The sequence below is a fragment of the Varanus komodoensis genome, unplaced genomic scaffold (assembly GCF_004798865.1).
Source record: "Varanus komodoensis strain SLA01 unplaced genomic scaffold, ASM479886v1 scaffold16, whole genome shotgun sequence".
In the NCBI taxonomy this organism is placed as follows: domain Eukaryota; kingdom Metazoa; phylum Chordata; class Lepidosauria; order Squamata; family Varanidae; genus Varanus; species Varanus komodoensis.
The window spans coordinates 23256417-23280544 of record NW_025335468.1 but is presented as its reverse complement, the minus strand read 5'-3'; the positions used below and the strand labels follow the sequence as shown (position 1 = coordinate 23280544).

The 24128-nt window shown below is 40.3% G+C and overlaps 1 protein-coding gene across 1 annotated transcript; it reads right to left on the bottom strand.

Moving 5' to 3' along the window:
- Window positions 1–6784: 6784 nt before the first annotated feature.
- Window positions 6785–23110, bottom strand: LIN7C (lin-7 homolog C, crumbs cell polarity complex component). Its single transcript, XM_044425747.1, has 5 exons — window positions 23017–23110; window positions 15397–15515; window positions 15084–15155; window positions 13670–13879; window positions 6785–11219 (listed from the first exon to the last, which is right to left on the bottom strand). The coding sequence occupies exons 1-5, from the start codon at window positions 23051–23053 to the stop codon at window positions 11064–11066; spliced, it is 594 nt and encodes a 197-aa protein (XP_044281682.1). The 5' UTR covers window positions 23054–23110; the 3' UTR covers window positions 6785–11063.
- Window positions 23111–24128: the final 1018 nt, after the last annotated feature.

Genomic DNA, 24128 nt, shown 5'->3' with positions numbered 1-24128 from the left:
CAACTTCACCTAGATTAGTGTTAATAGCACAAATTTCACTTGAAACAAGATCTTACGGTGTTCAGTTCTGCTGTCCATTGCTGTGGTCAGCCAGCCATGTCTTCCAGAATACCCCATGCCATGCCATGCCCAAAGTTCAGCATCGTAGTAGCCACTGAGCATGCTAAGTCTTCACTGGGCTGTTTCTGTGTTCCTACCACCATACAACTTCAGCTGAATATCAAGAAAACAAAAATCATATCCACAGAAGAATTACTGAACTTCACTGTTAATAATAAAGAAATTGAGATTGTGAAAGATTTCACATAGCTCAGGTCAGTCATCCATTCAAAGGGAGACTGCAGCCAAAAAATTCTGAAGACTGAAACTTGGAATAGCAGCAATGAAGGAACTAGAAAAGATTGTCAAGTGTAAGGATGTTTTACTGGAGATCAGTATTGTATTCCCAATCACAATCTATAGGTGTGAAAGCAGGACACTGCAGAAAGCTCAGGAAGAAAAATGACACATTTGAAACATGGTGCTGGAGGAGAGTTTTGTGAATATCCTGAACTGATAGAAAGACAAAGAAATTGGTCCTAGATCAAATTAAGCCAAAACTTTCCTTAAGAAGCAAAAATGACAACTTTGAGACTCTCATACTTTCAGAGACACCATGAGAAGGCAACTCTCACTGAAGAAGACAATCACACTAGGGAAAGTTGAAGGCAGAAGACAAAAAGGAAGATCAAATATTAGATTCATTTATTTATTTTTCAATTTATATCCTACCTTTTTCCTACAAAGGGCTCAAGGCAGCTTACATCTCCTCCTCCACCTTATCCCCACAACAACAACCCTGTGAGGTGGGTTGGGCTGAGAGTCTGTGACTGGGCCAGAGTCACCCAGTTGGCTCCATGGCTGAGCGGGGACTAGAACCCAGATCGTCTGAGTCCCAGTCCCATGCTCTTAACCACTACACCACACTGGCTCTCCATATGGATTGAATCCATAAATTCACAGCCTTGAACTTGGAATTGCTGAATGGAGCTGTGAGAGACAGGAAATTTTGGAGGGTTGCCAAGGGTAGAAGATGACTTGTGGCACATAACAATAACACCACCACACTTAAGGGGTTTCTTTCATTTTCTTGTTAGATAGGCATGTACTCTTCTAGCACATGTCTTTGAAACATCTCCAAATGATCTTTCAAAGCCTGCCTGCAGTTTTTGCTACTGATTTAGTTGGTCAGTGTAGCAAACTGATGCTCTTCAATTAAATTTGGGCCTGGTAGACCTTAAAAGCAAGTGGAACATACATTTAGCAAAAGAAAAATAAAAGATGGTCCTTCCTGACCAACATTCCATGTGAGCTTTATCATCCATCCATCATTTGTTTTGTTCTTCTGTAACCCTTGCAGTTCCCTGAATCATACCAATCCTTTCACACTTGTGTGCAAGTACTACTGTTGTACCTCTTATGTGCTAGTAGTACTGTTTTAACTACCAAAGCAATACTCAAGCTTAAAAATCAGATATAGTTAGAATGATGATGTAGTTGGGAGTGGGGTCAGCTGAGGGTGATTGTAATCATGCCTTGCCTGGTTAAAGGTGTCCTAGACAGAACATAGCAGGAGTATGGTTTCAAGGGGAATTCCTTGTGCACAGCCCTCAAAACTCATTGCACACACCAGCTCTCAAAACTCTCTCATGTGCAGCAAGCTCATACACTTCCAGTTGTGCAAGTACTCCTAATTATTATTTATAGAGGTTTCACTATTTTATATCTCATTCTTATGAATCACCTGGGATTTCCCACCAAGGTAATTTACTAAATAATATATAATTTCACTACATGTCACAGGCAGTGAAATAGATGCATTCATAATCTTGTCACACAACAATCTTGGTGGGAATTTCACCAGAGTGTTTTCCAAGTCTAAAATGGGTAACGTGTGAGAGCTGCGTGAATTCTCAAAATGCAAAAGGGACATATTGCATCAGAACATTTGGAAGGGCCAGATGACTCAGGGATGGAGCACTTACTTTGCATGCCAGAGATGCCAGGATCAGTCCCAGGCAGAAATAGAAAAAGATTCATGGTTGAAACCGCGAAGAGTTGCCACCAGCCAGTGTAGACAGGCTTAAGCTAGAGGGGCCAGTGGTTCAACTTGATATGTTCGTAGGTGTAGGTCTCAGAAGAGCAAGAAAAAGGGAATCTATATTCGGCTCAGGGAATATAGAATCGCCAACAGTGGTCCATGTACTTGAGTGGAGGGAATAGATCCACATGCATGAAAGCAAATTAAATGAATGGGGAAGGCTTTATGCACCTTATTACGCTGGTTTCTGTAAGAACTCAGTGCAAATATTCATTTGTAGTTTGAAAATATGCAGTGGTAGCACTTTAGCAGCACCTAGTGGCATGCAAGCTTAGGACACATTTACAGAAAGTAGAAGGATAGATTCAGTCAAGCTTTGTTGGCGTTTGTGCTGTCAAATTGTCTCTGAGTTACAGCAACCTTATGAATGAATGTCCTCCAAAGTTTCTTTCCTTGGCAGCTCAGCTCTTGTACACTGTGGCTTTCTTTATGAAACAGTTCCTCCTCTTCTGCTTTTGACTTCCCCCAAGATTACTGCTTTCTCCAGTGAGTCTTCCTTTTCATGATGTGTCTGGATATGACAGCTTCCATTTTGTCATTTTTGCTTCCAGGGAAAGTTCTGGCTTGATTTGATCCAGGACCCACTTGTTCGTTTTTCTGCAACAGTTACTCCAAAGCTGGTAGATGCATCTTTAACCTTCCACCAGTCCATATGATCTCTTTTCTCATCCCATGAAGTTTACTCAGGATTCTTCTGTGTGTGGTGACAGAGAGACATTGTCAAAAGCTGTTTGAATTTCAAATAAACAATGCTTACTTCACCCCATCTACCTGCACATTGACACTCTTGGAAAACTCTAAATTCAGTGAAACAGGATTAAGCTTTTCAAAAGTCTTGTTTTCAGAAGCCAAGCAACACATCTTTCTGCTTGAGAATTTTTTCTTAATTGCCCTACCAGTTTATTCAAAATTTACTCAAAGGGGAATTAAATGAATGGGAAGGCTTTATGTACATTATATCTCTGGATTCTGTAAGAAATCTGGCTAGTTTACTAAAAAATAGCCAGCCTGCACTTTTCCTGATCTCTCCCTTGATCCCATCTTAAAAAGGGGTGCTATGCTTGCCATCCACTCCTCTGGTCAGAAACCAGACTCAGGTCGGATAGATACTAGCGGGGAATGGAGATTTGTAATCAAGTTGTCAAAGCGGTCCAGAATATCTTCTTCAGTCACCATTTGTCTCAGTTCTTCTGACTTCTGAAAATGTCAATTCAGGCACATTCAGCCCTAAAGTCTCTGAAGCGAAGACCATCAAAGCATTTGTACTCCTTTCATGCTCTTGTCACTCAGGGGATTAACCCCTTCTTTTGACAGTTTCCTGCCTACAGCTCTGACCACTCTATGTCCATAGCTATCCAGGCTACAGCTGATGGAGGTTTTTGGCCAAAACATCTAGAAGGCCACGACTTGCCCACCCAACCTAGACAGTCCAAGGCATCCACGAGCTTTGTTTCAGGCAGGCAAATCACCATGCATTCTACATCCCCATCACAGACCCAACTGCCTGTCTGTCATAAGTAGACCAGGCTCCCCTACATATCCTTGGCACAAGGTATGTATTTCTCTCTTAAGGAAAAGTCTCTTCCAATGGATTGCTTCTGTCTTCTGGGTGAGACACCCTCTTTGCCAGACAGTCTTACTCTCCATGACACCAAAGGAACTGCACTCTGGAATGGTGACACTGTTCTCATATCTCCACAGGCCTCATTTCCTAACCTTTCGGGCTCTCTCAACTTTTCTAGTTCACCTACATTGGCTTCAGTGGAATGAATTCATTTTCTGAAAGACTGAAGTTCATTGCATCAAGCACACACAAATGATCTCTTTCCAAGAGGCAGAGGGTCATATATGAGACACTGGGCACCCCTTCATAGCTGTGTCATTATTGTGTGTATATGTAATATATTCATGCATATGTAATATATTTTTCTACTAACTTATTTTCTACTAAATACAGCTTGCATTTTACAATGCCGCCCCCCTTCACCAACCACAACCAAAGAACAGTGTATTTCCCTTGCATGTAGCAAATAGTGTATCCAGTCTAGGAAGAAATAAAGGCAAGGGAAAAAGGGATATGCAGAGGTCATGCCAACATTGCAAGAGACTTGGAGGTTCTAATTCATTCGAATTGGGGCAACTCTCCTTACAGCCAAGTTCAGGTATGTGCACACAAGCCAAGGGCAGCTTCGGGATGAATCTGCGGTTTTGGGCACTGCCTTAGGCCTAGCCTATTCTTGGCCAAAATAAGGCAAGCAGATACTTTTGAGGAGCTTCCAAACTTCCCTGCCCAGCTGCCCCAGCTGTCTGGAGGATGTTGTCTGTTTATCTGCATTCCTTTGCTATGATAGCAGCAATTATGTGATGCTGGTGATATCAGAAGGCAACAACTTCTGGCAGCCACTGTTACCTAAGTAAGCTTGAAATCAGTACAATACAGACCTCAGCCTTGCATTAGAGTGAAAAACTGAATCAATGAAGGCTGATGTAGTAGGTGTCAGGAAAAGCAAAACAACTGGGATTTTGCAAATCTTCCAAGTGCCACATAAAGAGTAGGGGGTTTGTTTTTTTTGTTTTGGTTAATGGTCTGTTCAGATACAACTTCACCTACTTTGGCCCCACTCTGATGAATGATTAGCTGCACCTTTTATTCATGAGTTGGCACAGGAAAACAAATCCGTGATTTATTACCAGCCCTCAGACATGCAGGCTCCACATCCAAGGTGAAACCAAGCTGTGATTAGATAAGTTAAAGAACCTGTTTCTCTTAAATAGCACCCAAGAAAACAAAACTGCATCCATTCTTGTGTTTATTAACTGTTCCCCCCAGAATCAAGGATTTTCAGCCCCAAGAGCTCATCACATTGTCACAGTTGGTTTACTTTCTTCAAAACAGCCCAAGTAACTCCCTTGATAGTGGTTTGATTTGCAGCAATCAACAGATGAACATGTTTAGCTCATGCTATAAAGAGCCAAAAAGCAGAAACAAAGTCATGGCTTGCATACAAAAGCTCCCAGGTCCAAGCATCTCCAGGTAGGGCTGGAAAACTGAAACCCCAAAAAGTAGCTTCAATTCCATGTAAAAAATAGCTCTCAAGGCCTGATTCTATATGAGGCAGATCCCTATGCTCTTGTAAGAGTTGCACATGCTGCTTATCAAACTGCTGTCCAAGTTGAAGCACATACCTGAGCAAAAACTCAGGTATGTGCCTTCCATCTTTGTAATAAGCAGGCTGCTGGGAAGCTGCACATTACATGGAAAGGTATGTTATTGGAGCATTGTTATAGCCTAAATAGTTAGGGCTCACTTTAGATAGGGTCCTAACATATAAGCATCATTGTATCAATATTAAACTGAAGGTCAGAGGAAGAAATATCCTCAGGATATTAATGGGTTTTTCCTCAGGTGCTGAACCAAGGGTTCACAAGACAAGTTTTAGCCTTTTGTTACTTGGCAGGCAAATATGCACACCCGACTTGGTATAAATCAGCACATGCTGGTAAAGTTGATGTTGCTCTGAATGAAGCCAGTAGAATTATCACCAGCTGCCTTAAACCTACCCACAGTAGATAAGTCCTACTGTGTAGCCGGTATTGCGCCACCCACCATCTGCAGAGAAGCTGCAGCATAGAGGTTTAAATCAATATTCAAACAACACTCCCTCTAGGGTCTACAACCAGCTCATCATCAAAGATTAAAATGTAGAAGCTTCCTTAGGTCAACAAAACGTTTTGAAGAATTAAAAAGTAGTGTGGACCTATGGAAAGCCACAAAGTACCAACACTGGATGGAACCAATGGAGGAGTTAGCACCTGGGTCTGAAAGTTGGAAAGTATGGAAATTATTGAATAGATGGCATACGGGTACAAGATCCAGGGTTGAACAAAGTGGGTTTTTCAGTGGCTTTGTGATTGTGGTGATATGCAGGCAACACATTTGCCTTTTGTGCCCTGATCAGTGCTCATTTGAGGACCTTATGGCAGCGCAACCGAACACCATGTTGCTGACTTCTGGCTTAGATCTGTTTAACTTGTACATGTTTTATATTTTGAATTTCTTGTTTTATGATATGCCCTAATATGTTTTATAATATGCCTTATTTTAACTGTGATGCTTCTGACATGAATATAGAAAGCAAACATGCTCTCAGCCTTCCTTCCACCTTCCACACACTGGTGTCCCTGTCTCATGACCCCTTGGTTGCATGCAGTCATTTGTAGCCCACCATACAGTAAAGGGGAAGACTGTTTTCAAAGCAGCAGTAGTTATGCCTCTAACCATATTCTTGACATTGTGTGCATCTTGCTAGCCCCATGTTCACAGAGTTATTTGAGAAGGAAACTCTAAATATATAGGGTTCAGAGTGCCATTTTCCCCATTTGTGCACAGCGTGAACACTGCTTGTCCCTGCAAATAATACATGAAAGCGGGAAAATGTATTTGTTTTACCAGTTCTGAACCTGTTAGAATAAACCTCTAACTCTACTTTGTGGGGGTTGGAAGCAGTGGTAGTAATAATATCTATGTACAATTTGAATATTTGCCAAATATATACCAGTGCAAATACTAGCTTACAAGATATTTTTTAATTTATGAAATGATGAGATGGTACTTGCCAAGAAATATAAAAACATCAAGAAATATAAAAGTTCAATTCTTTATTTTCATACTGAAGAAAAAAATCACAGGGCCCTGAAGCAGCAATTCAATGCATAAAGACTACACACACAGTATAGTTCACCTTTAATCTGTGCTGGTTATTAAATTATTGCATAAGTGCACACACAATACAATGTAGTCACAACACCTGTTCAGTAGTATTCCATATGTCCTTAACTTGATTCTCCAACGAATCTAACTCTAACCTTAGTTTAAAAGCTGGTTTTCAACTTAGCCTAGAGATCTCATTTATGAATCTATATAGACTGCAGCAACTAAGAAAAACTTTTTTTCACAGTTTATATTGAACTACCTTTGGGACATAAGATGGCTTTAGATTCCTTTCCACCCTACCTTGCTCTCATAATCTGGTTTACATAGTTTTTGTTTAGTAAGACAAGGTGCCAATTTTAATCCATGTGTTTTGGACCCGGAGCAGAGCAATCCTGTGGACCAGAGACAGAATCTAGAGCACCAAAGAATCTTCTAGATTCCCAGATCTGACATAGGAAAGGAGCTCTGACCTCCACTTGGTTCCTCCTCTATCCAACCTCACAGCTGTCAGGGAAAAAAAACAGTGAGAGCAACTTCTTCAAGACTCTAAGAGCTACCTCAAAGGAGAGATTCAGGGCACATTCCGGGGGGGGGGGCAGGTGAGAAGAGCGACAACAACATGATGTATTCTGGCAGCAGCTCAGCCCTCTTCCCTCCCTTTGGAAGTGCTACAGATAGATGGCCCAAAACAGCTGTCGAGCTACTTTAGTAGTAGGAGGTGACCTTTGCATCCATGCTGTTCCCACTCTGCATAGGATGCCCATAATCCTCCAAACTGAGAGTATATTACCATCTTAGCCTACCGAATCCAAAAGCCAAACTTGGTAATAAAAATCCCTAAGCATTACAACCAAATAACATTAGATGAGCACATTTTATAATAGCAGCTTTTACTTGCTTCTATTCTCTTAATATAGAAAGTTTCAACACAAATTAAAATAAAATACTTCATGATTGGCCCACTACTTCTTTTGGTCTCAATACTTTAAATATGAATTGCTCCCTAAAAAGTAAATGGTGGCTCTACTAGCTGCCTTCTGCAGCACGCTACACACTTAACCCAGGTGATTCAGTGCTCAGTCTCACCTAAACTGACTAAAAAGAATTGCACAGTTGCTGGGTTTTAGTAACAAATATTTTGTTATTACAGACAGGCTCATAAAGGCTAAATGATCAGAGAGGGGTTATGATTGCTTGTATACATGCTACTATATTATTTTTTTTAAAACCCAATCTTCTGGAAAAGCATGTTCTCACGAACTTTTATACTGGAACTATAGTTATGCTTGATTGCATATAATTCTAGTCATTCAGAGATGGTGTGACAAGACTCTTCTAGTGACCTGAATGCATTTATCACTGAAATCTCACATCCTGGGGATAGTGAGGCTAACAAAAGAATTTCCAATTTCAAAATAAAACTCTTTTATTTCTTTTATGAGGTGGAAGCATTGACAATTTCTATTCTCAGGCAAGGAGTAAAGCAGGGAAAGGAAAAATCAGTGAAAAAGACAACGAAGCAGGGCTCTACACATCGACTGGGTACCTGACACTTTCTATATAAGCAAAAACACATTATGACCAGGATGCTGTTGTGGAAGAAACCAAAGTTGCGGTTTGAAGTTCAGTTAAAACAATGCTAAAAACGGGTGGTGACAAAAGAACAAAGTACTGAAAACTAGTTGTGGCAACGGATACAATCAAGGATGACTGCTCTGCCCGCATAATAGATAATTCCCTCTCTGCACTGCATCACCTTCTGTGCTCCTAAATCTGCTCTGGAGTGTTAGGGGGCTACCCAGATCAGATTTTGGAGACGGAGGTGACGAAGAGGGCAGCTAAGTCTTGCTGCATCAGTGGAAGTACATCTGTATGATGTTGGATAGAACTTTAAAGGCTGCAATTCTAAGCACACTTACTAAGAAATAAATCTCATGAAATAAGCATGTTGCTTAAGTTAGTCTAGAGGTTTCATGTTCTATTACTGAAACCACCTTCTCTAGATGAGCCATTATGAAATAGTTCCCGAAACCTGGGATCTGCAGAATGAAGCTGTCACAAGTAGCTGAAAAGCTTCAAAATTGTAAAATTTTCTTTGAGAGAATGTTTTAAGTAGCACTGTATTAAGTCAGAATATTAAACCCTTGTTTGTAACATATGCAGCAATGTGAGCTTCTATATGACTTTACAGGAAATTTATGACTCTATCCTTCAGCCCCCCCTCACCTTTCTGAAAGTTTATATACAGGTATCAGTCTGCTCTGCCCAGTAACTCGAATTCCAACAAGCTTGCTGATATTTAGTAACTACATTAGTATCCAACACCCATGAGTTTTTTAAAGGCCTCATTAGCTCCTTCATGGGTTTCTACAGCAGCACAGGGGAATGTGAAGCCTTCAATATTGTTGGACTCCAAATGTCATCAGCTGCAGCCAGCATGGCCAAAAATCAGAGATGGTAGGGATTTTATTCCAACACATCTGTATGGATCCACCAGCTCTGTCCTAAAGGCCCAAACAGGAAGATTCAGCTGCAAACTGTGGCACTCATTACTACAAGCAATTGGTTTCCACTTGGCAGCAAAAGCTGCAAGAGCGGAAACAAATTTAGTCTTAAACAGAGCTTTAGAGCCCTGTGATTTTGAGGTAGAGCATCTGCTAGGCATGGAGTGTGAGGACTACACAGTTCAAGATAGTTTCATCCATTACTTTTTATATTTCCATACCACTCAATAGTGAGAGCAATCTTGAGAAATTCGTAAAATCAGGGCAGTCTGGAGGAATCAACATACATTAAGTTGGCAGATGAGCCCATGATTCTGGCAGCTTCTCCAGTAAAAAAATTCTTCACAGATCTACTTCAGGTTTACAATCCAAAATGGAGTTTTTACTAAAGGGGACATTTTCCAAGCACTCCACCCATATGCCTGCTTTCTCTCAATGTATATCATCAGAAGCTATTTCAGTGAATTCAGTCATAGTTTTCAACTCTTTAGAAGAATGGGGAACTTGCTCAGAGAGAAAACTGCCCCATGTATCAGAAATCTATCTATTTTGAGCTAAATGACCCAAACACATTTTCATAAACTAAGAATGCCTTATTTTCTTAAAGAAACCACTGTATTCAATGCCTTAGCACTTTTGCAAAAGCAAACCTGAAATCCACTTGCTGTTTTCACAGTGGCATAGAACTAAGAGCATCGTCACAGAACTCTCATGCTGTAACAAAGAATTGTAAGGTATCTATGAATGTATCTGTTTGGGCCATATCTATTGCTTCTAGGAATGCAGAAGCCATGCTGATCAATTTAGCCTAGCGTTCTGTCACCACAGCAACCGGGCTAATCAGAAGCCTACAAATAGAACATGAGTACAATCAAATCCTCTTGCTTGTGTTCCTCAGCCACTGATACTGGAGGTATTCTACCTTCAGTGCTGGAGGTAATGTATAGTTGTCATGAATAAAGTCATTAACAGACATATCCAAATGGAAAAAGGTAAGGTAAGTACACTAGAAGAGAGAAAGTCAGAAGAAGGTATACATTTTCATTCCAAACTGCATGCAAGTTTTATCCTGCTAAATAGAAATACATTGCATTGCTATTCCTCCAAGTGTTCAGACATTAGTACAAAAGTATATAAATTATAGGAATGATTGCTGCTAGATTTTCAAATGCCAGTCATTGAAACATTAAATAAGAGGCTGTCTGTTACAAATTATTCACAAAAGAGGTAAGAAAGAGTCCAAAATATAAAGTTATGATCTAGAACACACATAGAAACTTGTTCTTCAAAAGTACAAAGTGTACTTAATCACACAATTATGACTGTCTGTATGTAGATGACACGCTTTACTGCTAAGAATTAAGACGTTATATCTGTACCCAAAATAAACATTTTCCAGTTCTAAATAATGTCAAATGGCAAAAATTACTAGAAAAACCAATGTTACAAATGCTGAAAATAGCTTATTAAAGTGTATTTAAAAACATTTACAAATTTGTTTTGATGATTATAGGTCTGTATTTTAAAGAACATTCTCTAAAATCATATAGCTACAAATGCCCACGTAAACTTTTCTTCTGAGGAAGCGTTAGGATATTCAGGAGAAATATTTTACAATACACAAGTATTAACAAAATTAACATCTTTTTAACTACAGGATGATGTTTCCATGGGTCATGTTTCTCTTTAAGTTATATGTACAATATTAATTCTGCTGCCTGCGTTTTGCTGATCTCATTTTTTCAAATCGTGACTCCATTTCTTCCAGGACTTTGGGTGTGTATCGGACAACCAGCTTAACTTTCCCTTGAGCTGCTTTTAGCAGTTCTACTGCTTTTTCATGGTGTTCCCCTTCAACACTCTAAAAAACAAGAAAAATATCATAACCATCCCATTAGTAAATATCAAAAGCCATGGTAATATTCATACATTCTTTGTTTACAAGTTGGCAAGAATGACCTCATGGGAATTTTTAAAAGTTAGAGCTTATGTTTGAGAAGTAATCAAACACATGGGGTGAGGTTTTCTGCTTGCTTTATCTGTTTTGAGTAACAAGTTTTCAAAATTAAGCACATAACTTGGCTAAAATACCATTTTAGACTTTACTTAAGACACTCTTACCAAACTGTGTGTTGTGACCCACAAGTGGGCCCCAGTTATGTCCCTATGTAAGTACAAAAAGATATTTTATCCACACCATTACTGCTCTTTTAAAACACTGACTTGCTCACTTACTCCTTTCTTATGTGTCATGCCTAAAATTCTATTCAATTAATAGAATAAAATGGAATCTAAAATAGATGTGTTCAGTGTTAGCTAGTGATGTGATGTTCTTTTGTGCTTTTTGCTGGAGGGGTGGAAAGTAGGTCTGGGAAGGTGCAGCCAACTTGGCCCTGAAAGTTTAATTTTACAGGTGTATTGCGGCTTAAAATAGCTAACTTCATAGTTAGGAGACCTGCCTCACTGTGCAACTAAATCTGTTTATGAAGACAAAAACTCAGCTATATGACATTTTGGACTTCGAGATACAGTTGATAGGTGCGTGTCACTATCTCTCAACCTAAACTACAGCCATATGAATCAGAACAGAGGCCTAAACAGTAAACAATTTTGTTCACAGTGTCTGACCAGCTACCCAGGGAAAGCCTGCAAGTGGGACATGAATGCAATTAGCACTCCTCCACTCATTTTTCTAGCCTTCAAAAGTGGAAGAAATTTAAATCCATCATGACTAATAGCCATGAATAGCTTAGCTGTGAAAATAAGACAGTAGTACAGAAATATGTTGCTCAGAGCTCTGTGGAGAAACAGCCAGACACAAATGTGTCTGATAATCATGACTACCCTCCAACAGGTTGTTCAATTCACTAAGTACACCCAGATGTGAAAAGAGGGCATGAGGCTTTGCCTCATCCATGCATCATCTTCCCCAGTCCCCCTGCACTACATTAGCTCTTCACAGAGCAACTAACTTTACTGAGCCTACCCACAGATCTTATTCAGTGAGGACTAATCAGATGCAACATGCTTGTTCCTTCCTGCTTTGCTTGCTTACTCTGGAACTCCTTTGCCTCCTTTGTAAGCCTGGGTCCAGAAGAGTTCATTTCTACCACATTAAGGTTCTTTCCCACTCTTGGAATGCTAATCTCTCTCCTCACCTCACTACATTTCATGGTTTCCCTGATTCATCATAGCCAGCTTGCCTGGAAAAAAATAGCATCCATGATAGAAGACTTACTAACATAGGCTGATGAACATGAAAAAGCAAAGATTTCCCCAACTCCACTCAGCAACTAAAAGGCTATATGAACACTGGCTGGTTTACGTCCAACCTAAATAGTTGAAATGGCTTTGATCCATCGGAACAGATCACACTGAAGTAATGCAGGTAATGCACTGTTGTATGGGATAATTGCTAAAGTTCTGCATTCTGAGCTAATTTGGTTCAGATCACTCAGGAACACATACCTACGGGTGAACAAATTAATTCACTTCCAAATATTTTGTATATGCCAACTAAAATCTATTCATTCTCAAGTAAATAAGGTTTTTATACATCAGCATGAAAGCTTACTTTTAAGTATTTCAATATGCATTTCTAAACATATTTTGATATACCAAGTTAAGAGCTATGTCAGGAGGAGTGAAAGGTGCCAAACAGCAATGTTGTAACCTCTGCATTAGTCTAGCTTATTATACATAAGCAAGGGGTGCAATGCATGGGCTGTAGGTGGTCCTTCTGGCCTTTCTTGTGGCTCCACAGCACCAAGATTTGATAGAACAGCAGCAGCAGAAGGGAAAGAAAACTTCAAAACAGTCCACCTTGTAGGGGGAAAGATGCAGCTTGCAGCCAAAATATGGCAGCAAACCAAGATATTTTAAAGCAAAATATACCCTTTCTGCTACATCTGTTACAGTGGCAAACCACAACTTTTCCACATTAAACTAAGAGGCTCTTCAAAAACTTAAGAGTAGGATCTACTCTAAGCATGACTAAGTCTGGATCCTACCCATTCATCAGACGCTGCAGAGATTGTTAAGATTGTTTTAGCAAATTCATGTTGTAAATCTCACAGTATGTTGCCACCTGCCTTATTCACTGAGTCAGAATGTTTCATCCTAAAATAGCAAGTTTGTATTTGTACTAATTCATTTATGAATGCTACACTTCATAATAATTCCTTAGTCTTAATTAGTATTTGGAAAAGGAAAACAGAACCCACATTTTTCACAAGACCAAGCAGTATCCCTTCAATGCCCTCAAGTGGTCATAAATAGCTACTACAAGTGGAAGTTAAATTCCATCCCTACCACTCCGTTTACAGAAAGAAGCTGGTCTCCACGCTTCAATCCCCCGTGTCTATCAGCAATACCACCTGGGATAATTCGGGATATATAAATTGGAGAATTTTGCTCTTTGCCACCCATGATGTTGAATCCAAGGCCTTCTTCTGTTTTTGGTAGTTCAACAACTCTGGGATGGGAATGACCTTCACTGGCAGCAAAGGCAGCAACAGTGGCCTGTAAAACACAGAAATCCCAAACTTATGGACCATTGAAAAGAATATGGAGAGTACTCCAGGTTGTGTATCCTAGTAACAAGTATCTCAAAGCATTTTGCTTAGTTACTTCCAAGACAAATTTAGGCTACAATGCCTGCAGTGAAGCTTTAGAACAGGTTCCCTCTCACTGCTGCTTTTAGCTGATTGTTTCTATTTTAGTGCTATGATTTACAATACCAATCAAATAGGTGCACTATTTTAGTTATAAGTGTATTTTTAATGCACACCAAGGGAAGCAATGTGTTCCCTTTTAAAAAATGCTATAGTTAACACTCTCCACTCTTCTAAAGAGATATATTTTTAACTTGAGCACTGAAATCAAATAGAACACATTTCATAGGAAGCTTCAAATTGGATTGACAGTACACAACAGAATGTTCCAAGCAGAGGCGGCAGGCATCACTGTTTCCCTTTCAAAGTCATGAGAATCACTTCAGGAAAGACGTTCCCACATCACTCAGGGGCTGACAATCTCCCTCCCTCTCAGGTGCTGTGGGTAGCAATAATGTTCTCTTACCATTCCATGGATACTGGCAGAAAGGTAACCAATATAATCTTCATATGAGTATTTATTATTTATTTAAAGCTTTTGTATGCTGTCCTATTATACAAAAATCTCAGGACAGCTTACAATATTTAAAAATTAAATATTGGGAACATATTTAATTATGGAAGATTAAATAAGTGCATTAAGTAGAAAAAACTTCAGTGCATTCAGTAACTTAATGCTAACTTAAAACTTAAAAGTAACGTAAAAACTTCAGTGCATTAAATAGAAAAAAACAATTTAGGGTGCAATCCTGTGCAAATTTAGACAGAAAAAAGACCTACAACTTCCTGCATGTCTGAGCCAACACAGGAGTGCACCTTAAAAGGAGAACACTTTGGTAAGGAGACATTCTTGCATTCTCCCCTTGTCCATCTTCAGTCCCTGGTTTCACACTGATATCAGCACCCACTACAAGTAGTATTGTGACCTGCCCATTATGCTGCATCAACACATAGATGAGCTCTGCAAAGACAGCGGCACTCCTGGGCTGAAGCCCCAATCTCTGGGGTATTTTTCATAGTTCAACAGCTTGACTTTTCAAGGCAGGTGCTGTCAGAGATGTTTTAACACTGTAACCATTCCTTTTGTTACAATAAGCTGACAGGATTCTTACCTTGGCTGTAGCATTAGCTCTTACTTCTGGGCTACTGCTGATGTCCACAGTCTCATATACATGCTCATAGACCTTTAGAAAACAAAAATATTCAGATACATAGTAGAACAGACAGGGATGCCTAAACTTGAACCATAAAACATTACCAAACTGGATTGATTATAATTTTGCAAATCAAACTGAGTCCTAACTGTATCTGTTGCTTTCTTTTTGCTTAAGATAAGACTTAAGCATTTTGTTTAAATTTTATATATTAGATTCAGTGAACAATCCTCGTGAAATTCACAATGCACATTTGAAAAATAAAACTTACCTCCCTCACTGCATTACAGAACTCACTTTGAAGGACCCTTTGCAATGCCTGCAGTTTTTGTGGGGGTACCTCTCCACTCCTTTGCAACTTTTCCAGCAACTCGATAGCCCGACAGATGTCTGCAGAAAATTACAAAGGGAAATAATATGAGCTATCTTTTATTAAGTGTGTAAAAGTGAATTTATTAATTTATTGATATGGCACCCAAGAATATATTGTATAATTCTCAACAACAGAAATGGGGTTGCATTCAAATCCTCTCTTTCTAGATCACCTTCATAACTTTCCATTTCAAATAAAGGAACCTAAGCAACTCACAGACAATTGTTTTCTTATTGTCTCTCTTCCAGGATATGGATATATTTACCAACCAGCTTTTTACCCAGTTCCCATAATTTCCACATAATTTTACTCATTATTATGCAAAGAGCACATCTGAAAAGTGATACTTGTAATGATTTGCAAGTCTAGGGCTGCACACTTACCTGAGAGTAAGCCCACTGAACATGTGGCACTTACTTTCAAGCGAAGCATAGGAGTGCACTGCAAAAATACAACTGTCATTCTCGAAGAGGAGTACAGATCATGACAGCTAGCAACCTTTTTTGCAAAATTCTTCATCAGTGTCCTACTGTCAGATCAGTGTTTTGTTTTAAAGCTTTCTCTCCTTTCAAAGAGCTTTTCTACACTTTTTGCTTCTCCTGAAGTCGTTATTTGTTTTTCGGCGCCAGGCGAAGACCTTTTTATTTAAGCAGCATTTTAAATGTTAATACTATTGAATTTTATCTGGCCAGGGCGGTTTATTTTATATTGTGTGTGTGTGTGTGTATATTTTAAATTATTATTATTTTAATGTGTATATTTTAATTTATGTGGTTTTAATTTATTGTTGTAAGCCGCCCCGAGGCTTTGGCGAATGGGGCGGCATAAAAATGTTTAAATAAATAAATAAATTCCCAAAATGGCAAAAGGCAGGGAAAGTGAAACTTTTGGCCTATCTGGCATACTATCATGTCTCTTCAAGGTTGGGAAAAAACAGCTCCCACATAGCTTAAGTAGCATTCAAAATGCACCTGTTGCACAGATATGAGCCAGTTATGTGGCTTCCCACTATGGAACTGATGCTGTGCTACTGAAAGACACATCACCAGATTTTGCTTATACACTTCAACTGTGCGGAAGCCACCCATGAAAAAGGGACTCCCTAGAGCAGGGGTCAGCAACCCGCGGCTTCGGAGCTGCATGTGGCTTTTTTATCCCTCTGCTGCGGCTCCCTGTCGCTCAAAATATGCGTCACAACTGCCAACATGCGACACCTGCCAGCACGTGATTTATTGAGCTTTTCAACCCCCGGTAGGCCAACCATGGATAAATCCAAGAAAAGAAAAGTTTCAGAAGAAAACAACATTTAATGGTACGTGGGCAGATTCGTTTGCTTTCACTGCTGGTTTACCAGTATGCTTAATATATGGTGAGAAATTGGCAAACAACAAAAAGTCAAATGTTGCAAGACATTTCCAGAATAAACACACAGCCTTTGCTGAAAAATATCCGTATGGAGATGAGAGGAAAAAAGCCATTTCGGAACTGATGCGGAAGGTTGATCTGAGCAAAAATCATCTCAAGAAGTGGATTACGTCTGCAAATTCAACTACATATGCTAGTTTTGTGGCCGCTCAGGAAATAGTCAGGCATGGGAAGCCGTTCACAGATGGAGATTTTATAAAAGAATCATTCATTGATTTTATAAATGCAACACACTATAGTTTTCTTATACATAGCATAAAGGTAAAAAACGATATATGCAGTGTTATCTTCATTTTAGATGTCAAAAGGTTTTGTGGCCCCCGGTGTTTTCGTTTCTGTGGGAAATGGGTCCAAATGGCTCTTTGAGTGTTTAAGGTTGCCGACCTCTGCCCTAGAGTAACATTTACAGTGCCTTTATCTGTTGCAGGGTGGAGGAACCCCCAAAACCAGATACAGATGTACCGAGATCCTCAAGATTTGTTTTAGTATCAGATAAGAAACTTGTTAACAAAATCTCAAAAACAGCATTTATCAACACTCAAATTCCAGGGGAACCTAGGCTTTCTTGCAATGTAAACCTATTAGGGCTTCCTCATTACAGATCTTTCATTAGCAATTTTTTCTAATGAAATGCAAACTTGACCTCCACTACCATTGTTTCCCTGTAATATACACATGCAGAAGCAAGAATGTTGTTCTGGGTTGACCTTACTGTTCACATGCTTAGATGGTGAAGCCTGTTACATGCTTTTCATGAATGCATGGAAACCCTAACCCTAGTGTATACCTTAGAACAAGACCCAGCAATGTCCTCCTACATTTTGGACTGCAACTCCCATCACCTCCATCCTATTCCTGTATTATAACTTATCCCAGAAGCCTAGACAACCAACACACATGGGTTCCATGACACGTAAGTCTGTACATGTTCTCCAATGAGAGGCTGCCCTGAAATTAACAGCTAGTATGTTAACAACCCTGAGCACCCGCTAAGAACAAAACACATACTTGAGATTACTTGTCTGAAAAGACCTCAAACATTTCTACGTGGGTTATGAAGGTGAGGTAGCTCCAAAGACAGGGGACATCAATAATACTTTTGATTTGATCAGAGATCACAAACCCTACCAGACTCTGTATGGACTGGTAATCTCCCCTATGATTTTCAGATCATCAGTGGGGCACCTGCCCAAACATTTGCCTCCATGCAACACGTTGCTTGTACAAGAAGCTAAATACAACCTTTGCTCAAGTGTAACAGGCATAAGAGAAGAATTCCAACAGTGAAGCACAGATATAATTCTATTTATCCTGTTTTTACAAACTTCATCATGCAAGGCACACATTCCATCCCAACAAAGCAGTATACATGTTCAGTTCTATTCATTATGGCAGGAGTTATTTTAGGAGCTTCCATGGAGCAAAGACATCACAAAGACATGTGGCTCTTTAACCTCCTTTTTGCTTCCAACATTTTTAATTGAATCAAATACTTCCTAACATGATCTTACATTTATTCAAAGGCCAAGCATAAGCATATAATTTGTTACAACACTTGATGCCAATCTAAGTGCACTGTATTTTACATAGTAGTAACAGGCTTTGTTCAAAAGGAGTAATATGGCATATCCCAGTATATGCTATGGCTCTTATATTCCAAAGGTTAGAATGAGCTTATGGCTGGAACATGGATCAGAAAGGTATTTTAACAGAACACAGCTTAGTGTTTTCTTCTGCTGTGTCCACAATTAATATCTGATGTAAAATTATTTACTAGCAATTGACAAGTATTTCACCACTGGGGATGGAAATAATTTATCCTTCAAAACAACAACCAAGCAAAAATAGCATTTCCTGAAGCTTAGTGTTTGAAGATTAAAAATCAAAACAAAGAGGTCTCACATGACAAAGGAAAGGGCCAGAAGCCAAGTCCAAACATCATATTATTGCAAATATCGTTTAATTTGCCTTGAGTGACTGAACAACAAATTATAAAACATTGCCAAGCAGCAATTTGCGGGTTACAATAAGCCACTATAATGACTGCTAACATTTCAAAAGAAAAAAGTGACATAGCATCTTTGGAAAATTAGAACATGTCAACTACTAATAGCCGGCTGTTAAGACTTAATCAAGCTATTACCCCAGAGTCTACCCATCATGATCAAAATGCTTTCATGGGAAAATACCATCAGGACTTCAAAACTGGCTCACAGACAAATTTTCCTTCTACTTTTGAGAATTCCTAGGTACAACATGAAAAGTCAGCAATCTACTCTGAGCTGCCAATTCATTTTGCCCAAAGCAAACTTTCACATGGATTTATACATTCTCACTCAGGCAGATCAAAGGCAATAAGTTTCAGTAAGATTTACAGAGTTTCTCAGGAGGCTGCGTGCAACCCCGTTCTGTCTTTAGACAGCACTCGTTATGCTCCTTAGCTTTGTTTGGAGTCTCATGTATATCAAGGAAGAAATGCTTCTGAGACTTAACATTTCACACAGGGATTTGAAATGTTGCCATCGGCTCATATATCACCACATACGTAAACACTGCCCATGACCTCTTAAGGGTGTACTTGAATCAAGTTAAAATAGCCCTTTCCCTTGTAGGTCATGTGGGGCAAGCACAGTGCAGATACACAGCATGGGCAGTTGACCTCATTTCATAACTAATAAAAGAGGTCAGTGACTGGTGCTACATCTCATCCTCTGCTCAACACACGCCAGATCTTAATCAGCTGTTTGTTCTTTCCTTATCAGAACTGTTCCCTTGTAATTTCTCACGAATTTCTCAGGAACTTGCAACATGCTTATATGAAAACTAAAACTCAGAGTAGTCCACCAAGTCATGCATAAGCTTAGTCCCAAAACAGTTAAGATATATCTGAAACCTTTGCCACCACTTCAGGAGTTGCAGTTATACTGAACTATTTCAGTACTTTGATGCATACATTCTAAACAAAGAACAGGTTAGAATATTGTTTGAAAGCCCATCACTCTTTAGTCTTTGTAGTAAAACTGCAAATATTTTCTTTTAAAGCTAAAGAAGGTGAAATAATATATTTTAGATTTAATTCTTGCTTGGCAAGATTCAGTATGACAGTAAAGTTGCTATAAATGCTACATTTGCATTACATTAAATTCCAACTCTTGGAAGAAAGTTCATGTAAATGTTTTAATACAATTGTTATGGAAGAAGTGAAAACAACATAATGGTTTCACTTTTAAATAGGAATTTCTTTGGGAAACATTTCAAAATCCAAAGAAAATGTGAACATATAAAATATCACCTTTCCACATGTGACTTATTTTGTCCATGTTTGTATTTACACAATGAGAAGTGGCTTGAACAGGATCATACTAAAATTCTTGTTTGCCAAGGAAAACCACCTGATATAGCTTATTCACTCAATAAAGTCCTGTTGTAATGAACAGGCAGGCTTGTAGTAGGGAGAAAAGATATCAAGAGAATGAAGCAAAGCTTCGATGCAAGTTTCTATTTAGAGAGCTTCCTTCTCATTGTAACCAGACATAAAGCAGAACCACAGATCTAGAACTTTTTCTCAGCCATGAACTCTGTAGTATGCCCTTGATCCAATCACTCTCACTTAGCATAACCTACCTCAAAGGATAATGGCAAGAATAAAGGAGGCTGAAACCCAGAGCTCATTTAAGGAAGAATGTAAGTTTAACAACTAACAGTGGAAAGTTTACACCAAGCCATCATGCATTCTCCAAACTATGAACTAGAATAACCTGGCCATTTGAAGAATTGTTTAAAAATCCACCTAATTAGATATCTTTGGCTATTCATGATTCAGTGGTTCACTTTAATGCTTTCCTGGACAGCCAAATATATAGCAGTATCTTGCTAGGGTTTTGCATTTAACCCAATTTTCTCCCAAGCACTTCAGCTAAATTAAGTAGTCATGAATCCAAGTACTTTAGCTTAATTCCATTGCTGACCAGATCCTTTAACTTAAAAGTATCAATTATTAGGCAAAACACAGGAGGTATATTTCGTCTAGGCCAGTGATGGCAAACCTTTTAGAGATTGAGTGCCCAAACTGCAACCCAAAACCCACATATTTATCGCAAAGTGCCAACACTGCAATAAAACCTGAATACTGAGGTTTTAGTTTTTTTTAAAAAAAACAACTCATACATTAACATCTTTTGTCTTTTTATTGAAAGGTAAACGTTTGCATTGGCGTGCTTTTGCACAATTCATGTGATCTTTGCTGTTGTATACATGCTGATACTCAAAGCTAAAATCTTGTGTTAATAAAAATGAATGTATTTAAACTCACAGCCAGTCCAAGCATATATATCTATATATATATATATCTTGGAAGCCCACTGACCGGCCATGCAAAAGCTTAGACGAGTCGCAGCTAATGAGTTGCGGCTCATGACATCATCACCTAGCAATGCTACTCCTTTCTGAGCATGCACATGGCCCCTACATGCGCTATTATCCGATGCTCGGCTGCTAGGGCGATGCTGAGGTGACTTGGCTCATGCGCTGACAGAGAGGGCTCTGTGTGCCCGCTGCGGCACACGTGCCATAGGTTTGCCACCACTGCTCTAGGCAGACAATACTACCCCTTTGCTTTAAACACTCTTCAAGACCAACACTGGTTTAAAAAAATAGTAATTTTATGAGCTGATAACTGGCACAAGTTTTCAGCAATTCCAAGTCTTTCAGAAGTTGCACTTTATGTTGTTACATTATATGACACTTGAATTATAAACAGGTGCAGTTCCTGCAGCTTGCAGTTGCATGCCTGAGCACCGAGTCTCTTCAATTTTTATGTAGTCATTCTGAGAATAAGGATTTGGGGTTTGGATTATGTCTGCATGCTATTCTATAGGAACTACAATACTGTTGTTTCAGTAAGTGAAAGAAACAGAACACATGAAAGAATCATGTCAAAATCACAACCTTTATCTGAAAGTCAGCTGTATCTCTGAAGAGAGGAAAATGAATCATTTTTTGAAAATTCACTAGAGACCACAAAACTTCTTGGTTTCATGTTTAGTACATCACCTTATTCAGAACTTTAACTTTTACAAGCTTATTTAGATCTGCAATAATTGTAGAAGGTAGGATTTTGATATTTTTATCATCTGAAGGAGACAAGAAAGCACAATATAATGGCGTGACAATCTAGTGACTGTATAAAATTCACAGCTACCAAGTAAGAGTTCAGCATTAGCTACTAGACTACCCAAGCTGCCAGGGATCATTTTAAAAAATCCCATTTATGCCACTTCTCAGCATAACTCAAGTCAAAAGTTAATTCCTTTAAAACGAAACGTGCACTGCCTCACCAGTTAAACTAGGTATCTCTTGCAGGTCCTACTTGTATATTCATGAGCTGGAAACTTTTCTAAATAAAATCAACCCAGTGAGAATTTAATGCTGGTGGCAAGAATTTCAGAACTGGCTTTGCTTGCAGCAGAAGAGAGAGATGCATCTAAGTTCCTCCATGCCAGATTGCCCCACTCAGCCTCAAAGGCCTATTTACTAATCTCCAACAGCTCACATTGCATTTACTAGAGAGGCCTGAACCCTCCGAGTTCTAGACCCAATATTGAAGTGGGCAGGAATCGCAAGCTCAATAACTTTTACAAAGGTGTCTGCTTCAATTATAAAATGATGGTTTTTAATTAAAAATTAAATAAAATTCTCATTCCACCCCCGCCCCCCGTCGTACTCCGCAAGGTTTCAAAGCACTTTTCTTGAGCTTCCTCCTGCACAAACCTCTCCCGCTTCGCCCCCAGCAAGCGGAGATACACGGGAGATCTTGTTTTGACAGCTGCGCGGGGAGGGGACTGACGAGACACGAGTTAATGCGAGGGCAGAAGGGACGGCACGCAAGTTGCACAGGAAAAGCCGCCCGCGGAGGCGGCAGGGATACCCTTCGCCTTCGGCCACGAGGCTTCGCCGACAGCCCAGGCGCAAGACCTCACCGGCTGCCAGGAGCCGCTGCTCCCACACAGCGCTCCCGTGCACACGCCGCGCTCCGCGGCAGGCCCGCCACGCCGCCCGCCCGTCCGTGCCCGCCTCGCGCCCCTTCGCTTTCACCTCTCTCCAGCCGCACAGGCTCCCCCAGCGCCGCCATCTTCTCGTGCCCGCCGCCGCCTCCTTCTCCCAGCTGCTCCCGAGGAAGTGACGCCCGGCAGAGGCGGTGCCGCGAAAGGACGCGAGAGGACGAGGGACGCGGAGAAGCGGCGAGCGCCCGCCTCGGCCCGCGCGGGCGTCCTGCTCCCTGTCCCCTTCTCTGCACGGTGGCTGCCTCGCCCTCTGAGCGATTAGCCGGGAGGAAGCCCCGTTGCGCGCAGCGAGCCTTGCTCTCAGCAAGGCTCGGGCCCCCTCGCGCACGGACCCCGAGCAGCTCGTTGTGGGGCCGCGGGAGAGTCTCCTGGTTGCACCGCAAACAAGGCGAGGTTTCGTGGGCCGGACCCCGTTTCCTCCAGTGGACGAAGCGGGAGCTTCGGTGGGGAACGGTACAGAGCAGGTGTGGGCGACTTGTAGTCCTTCAGATGTTTTAGAAGAGATGAGCTAGAAGAAAAGAGATCCCATATGAGGAATAGCGTTATCCTAAGTGAAAGATAGGCTGGTTGGGGCGGGTTAGGATGGGGCCTGACCCCCAAGCCAAACGGATAGAAATGGCCTTTTGCCGGTTTCATTCTTTTCCTCGCGCCTCCAGTGGATCTCCTAGCTGCCAACTTGAGTGTTCATTCTGGAGATCAATTTCACAGGAAAGGATCTGGTGAAAGGGCAAGAAAGGGTATGTGCCATGGGCATATTTTGGATGGAATCACTGTATCCATATCCTCTCCTTGCCATGGACATGCATATTTCAAAGACATAAGCTTATACCTGAGCAAGCAAGCGAGTGTAACTATTGACTGATAACCCTAAAACGACGGAAGTTGCATCAAGTTCAATAAAACAAGTTTCAAAAAAGCTGTGGGACCACTCCCTCTTTCCCGATTCACAGTGGAACTACTGCTTTCGAAATAGGATTTAAGTCAGCACGCAATCACAGTACACCACAGCCAGTGTCTAAATGTTACACATGCAGGCTAACGATTATTAGTTTTGCATCTTAATGATGCTAGTATACATACGGGCATTTTCAACTGCCTGAATGTATAGGAAATACAAGGCAGAATACTATCCAAGGCAATTTG

Bases quoted from the DNA above. Each gene is read 5' to 3' on its own strand.
- LIN7C (XM_044425747.1), bottom strand. From the start codon at position 23,053: ATGGCGGCGCTGGGGGAGCCTGTGCGGCTGGAGAGAG. The intron at 15,516-23,016 runs GTGAAAGCGAAG...AATTTTCTGCAG, and splicing joins GCCTGTGCGGCTGGAGAGAG to ACATCTGTCGGGCTATCGAG. The intron at 13,880-15,083 runs GTAAGAATCCTG...TGTGTTTTACAG, and splicing joins GAGCTAATGCTACAGCCAAG to GCCACTGTTGCTGCCTTTGC.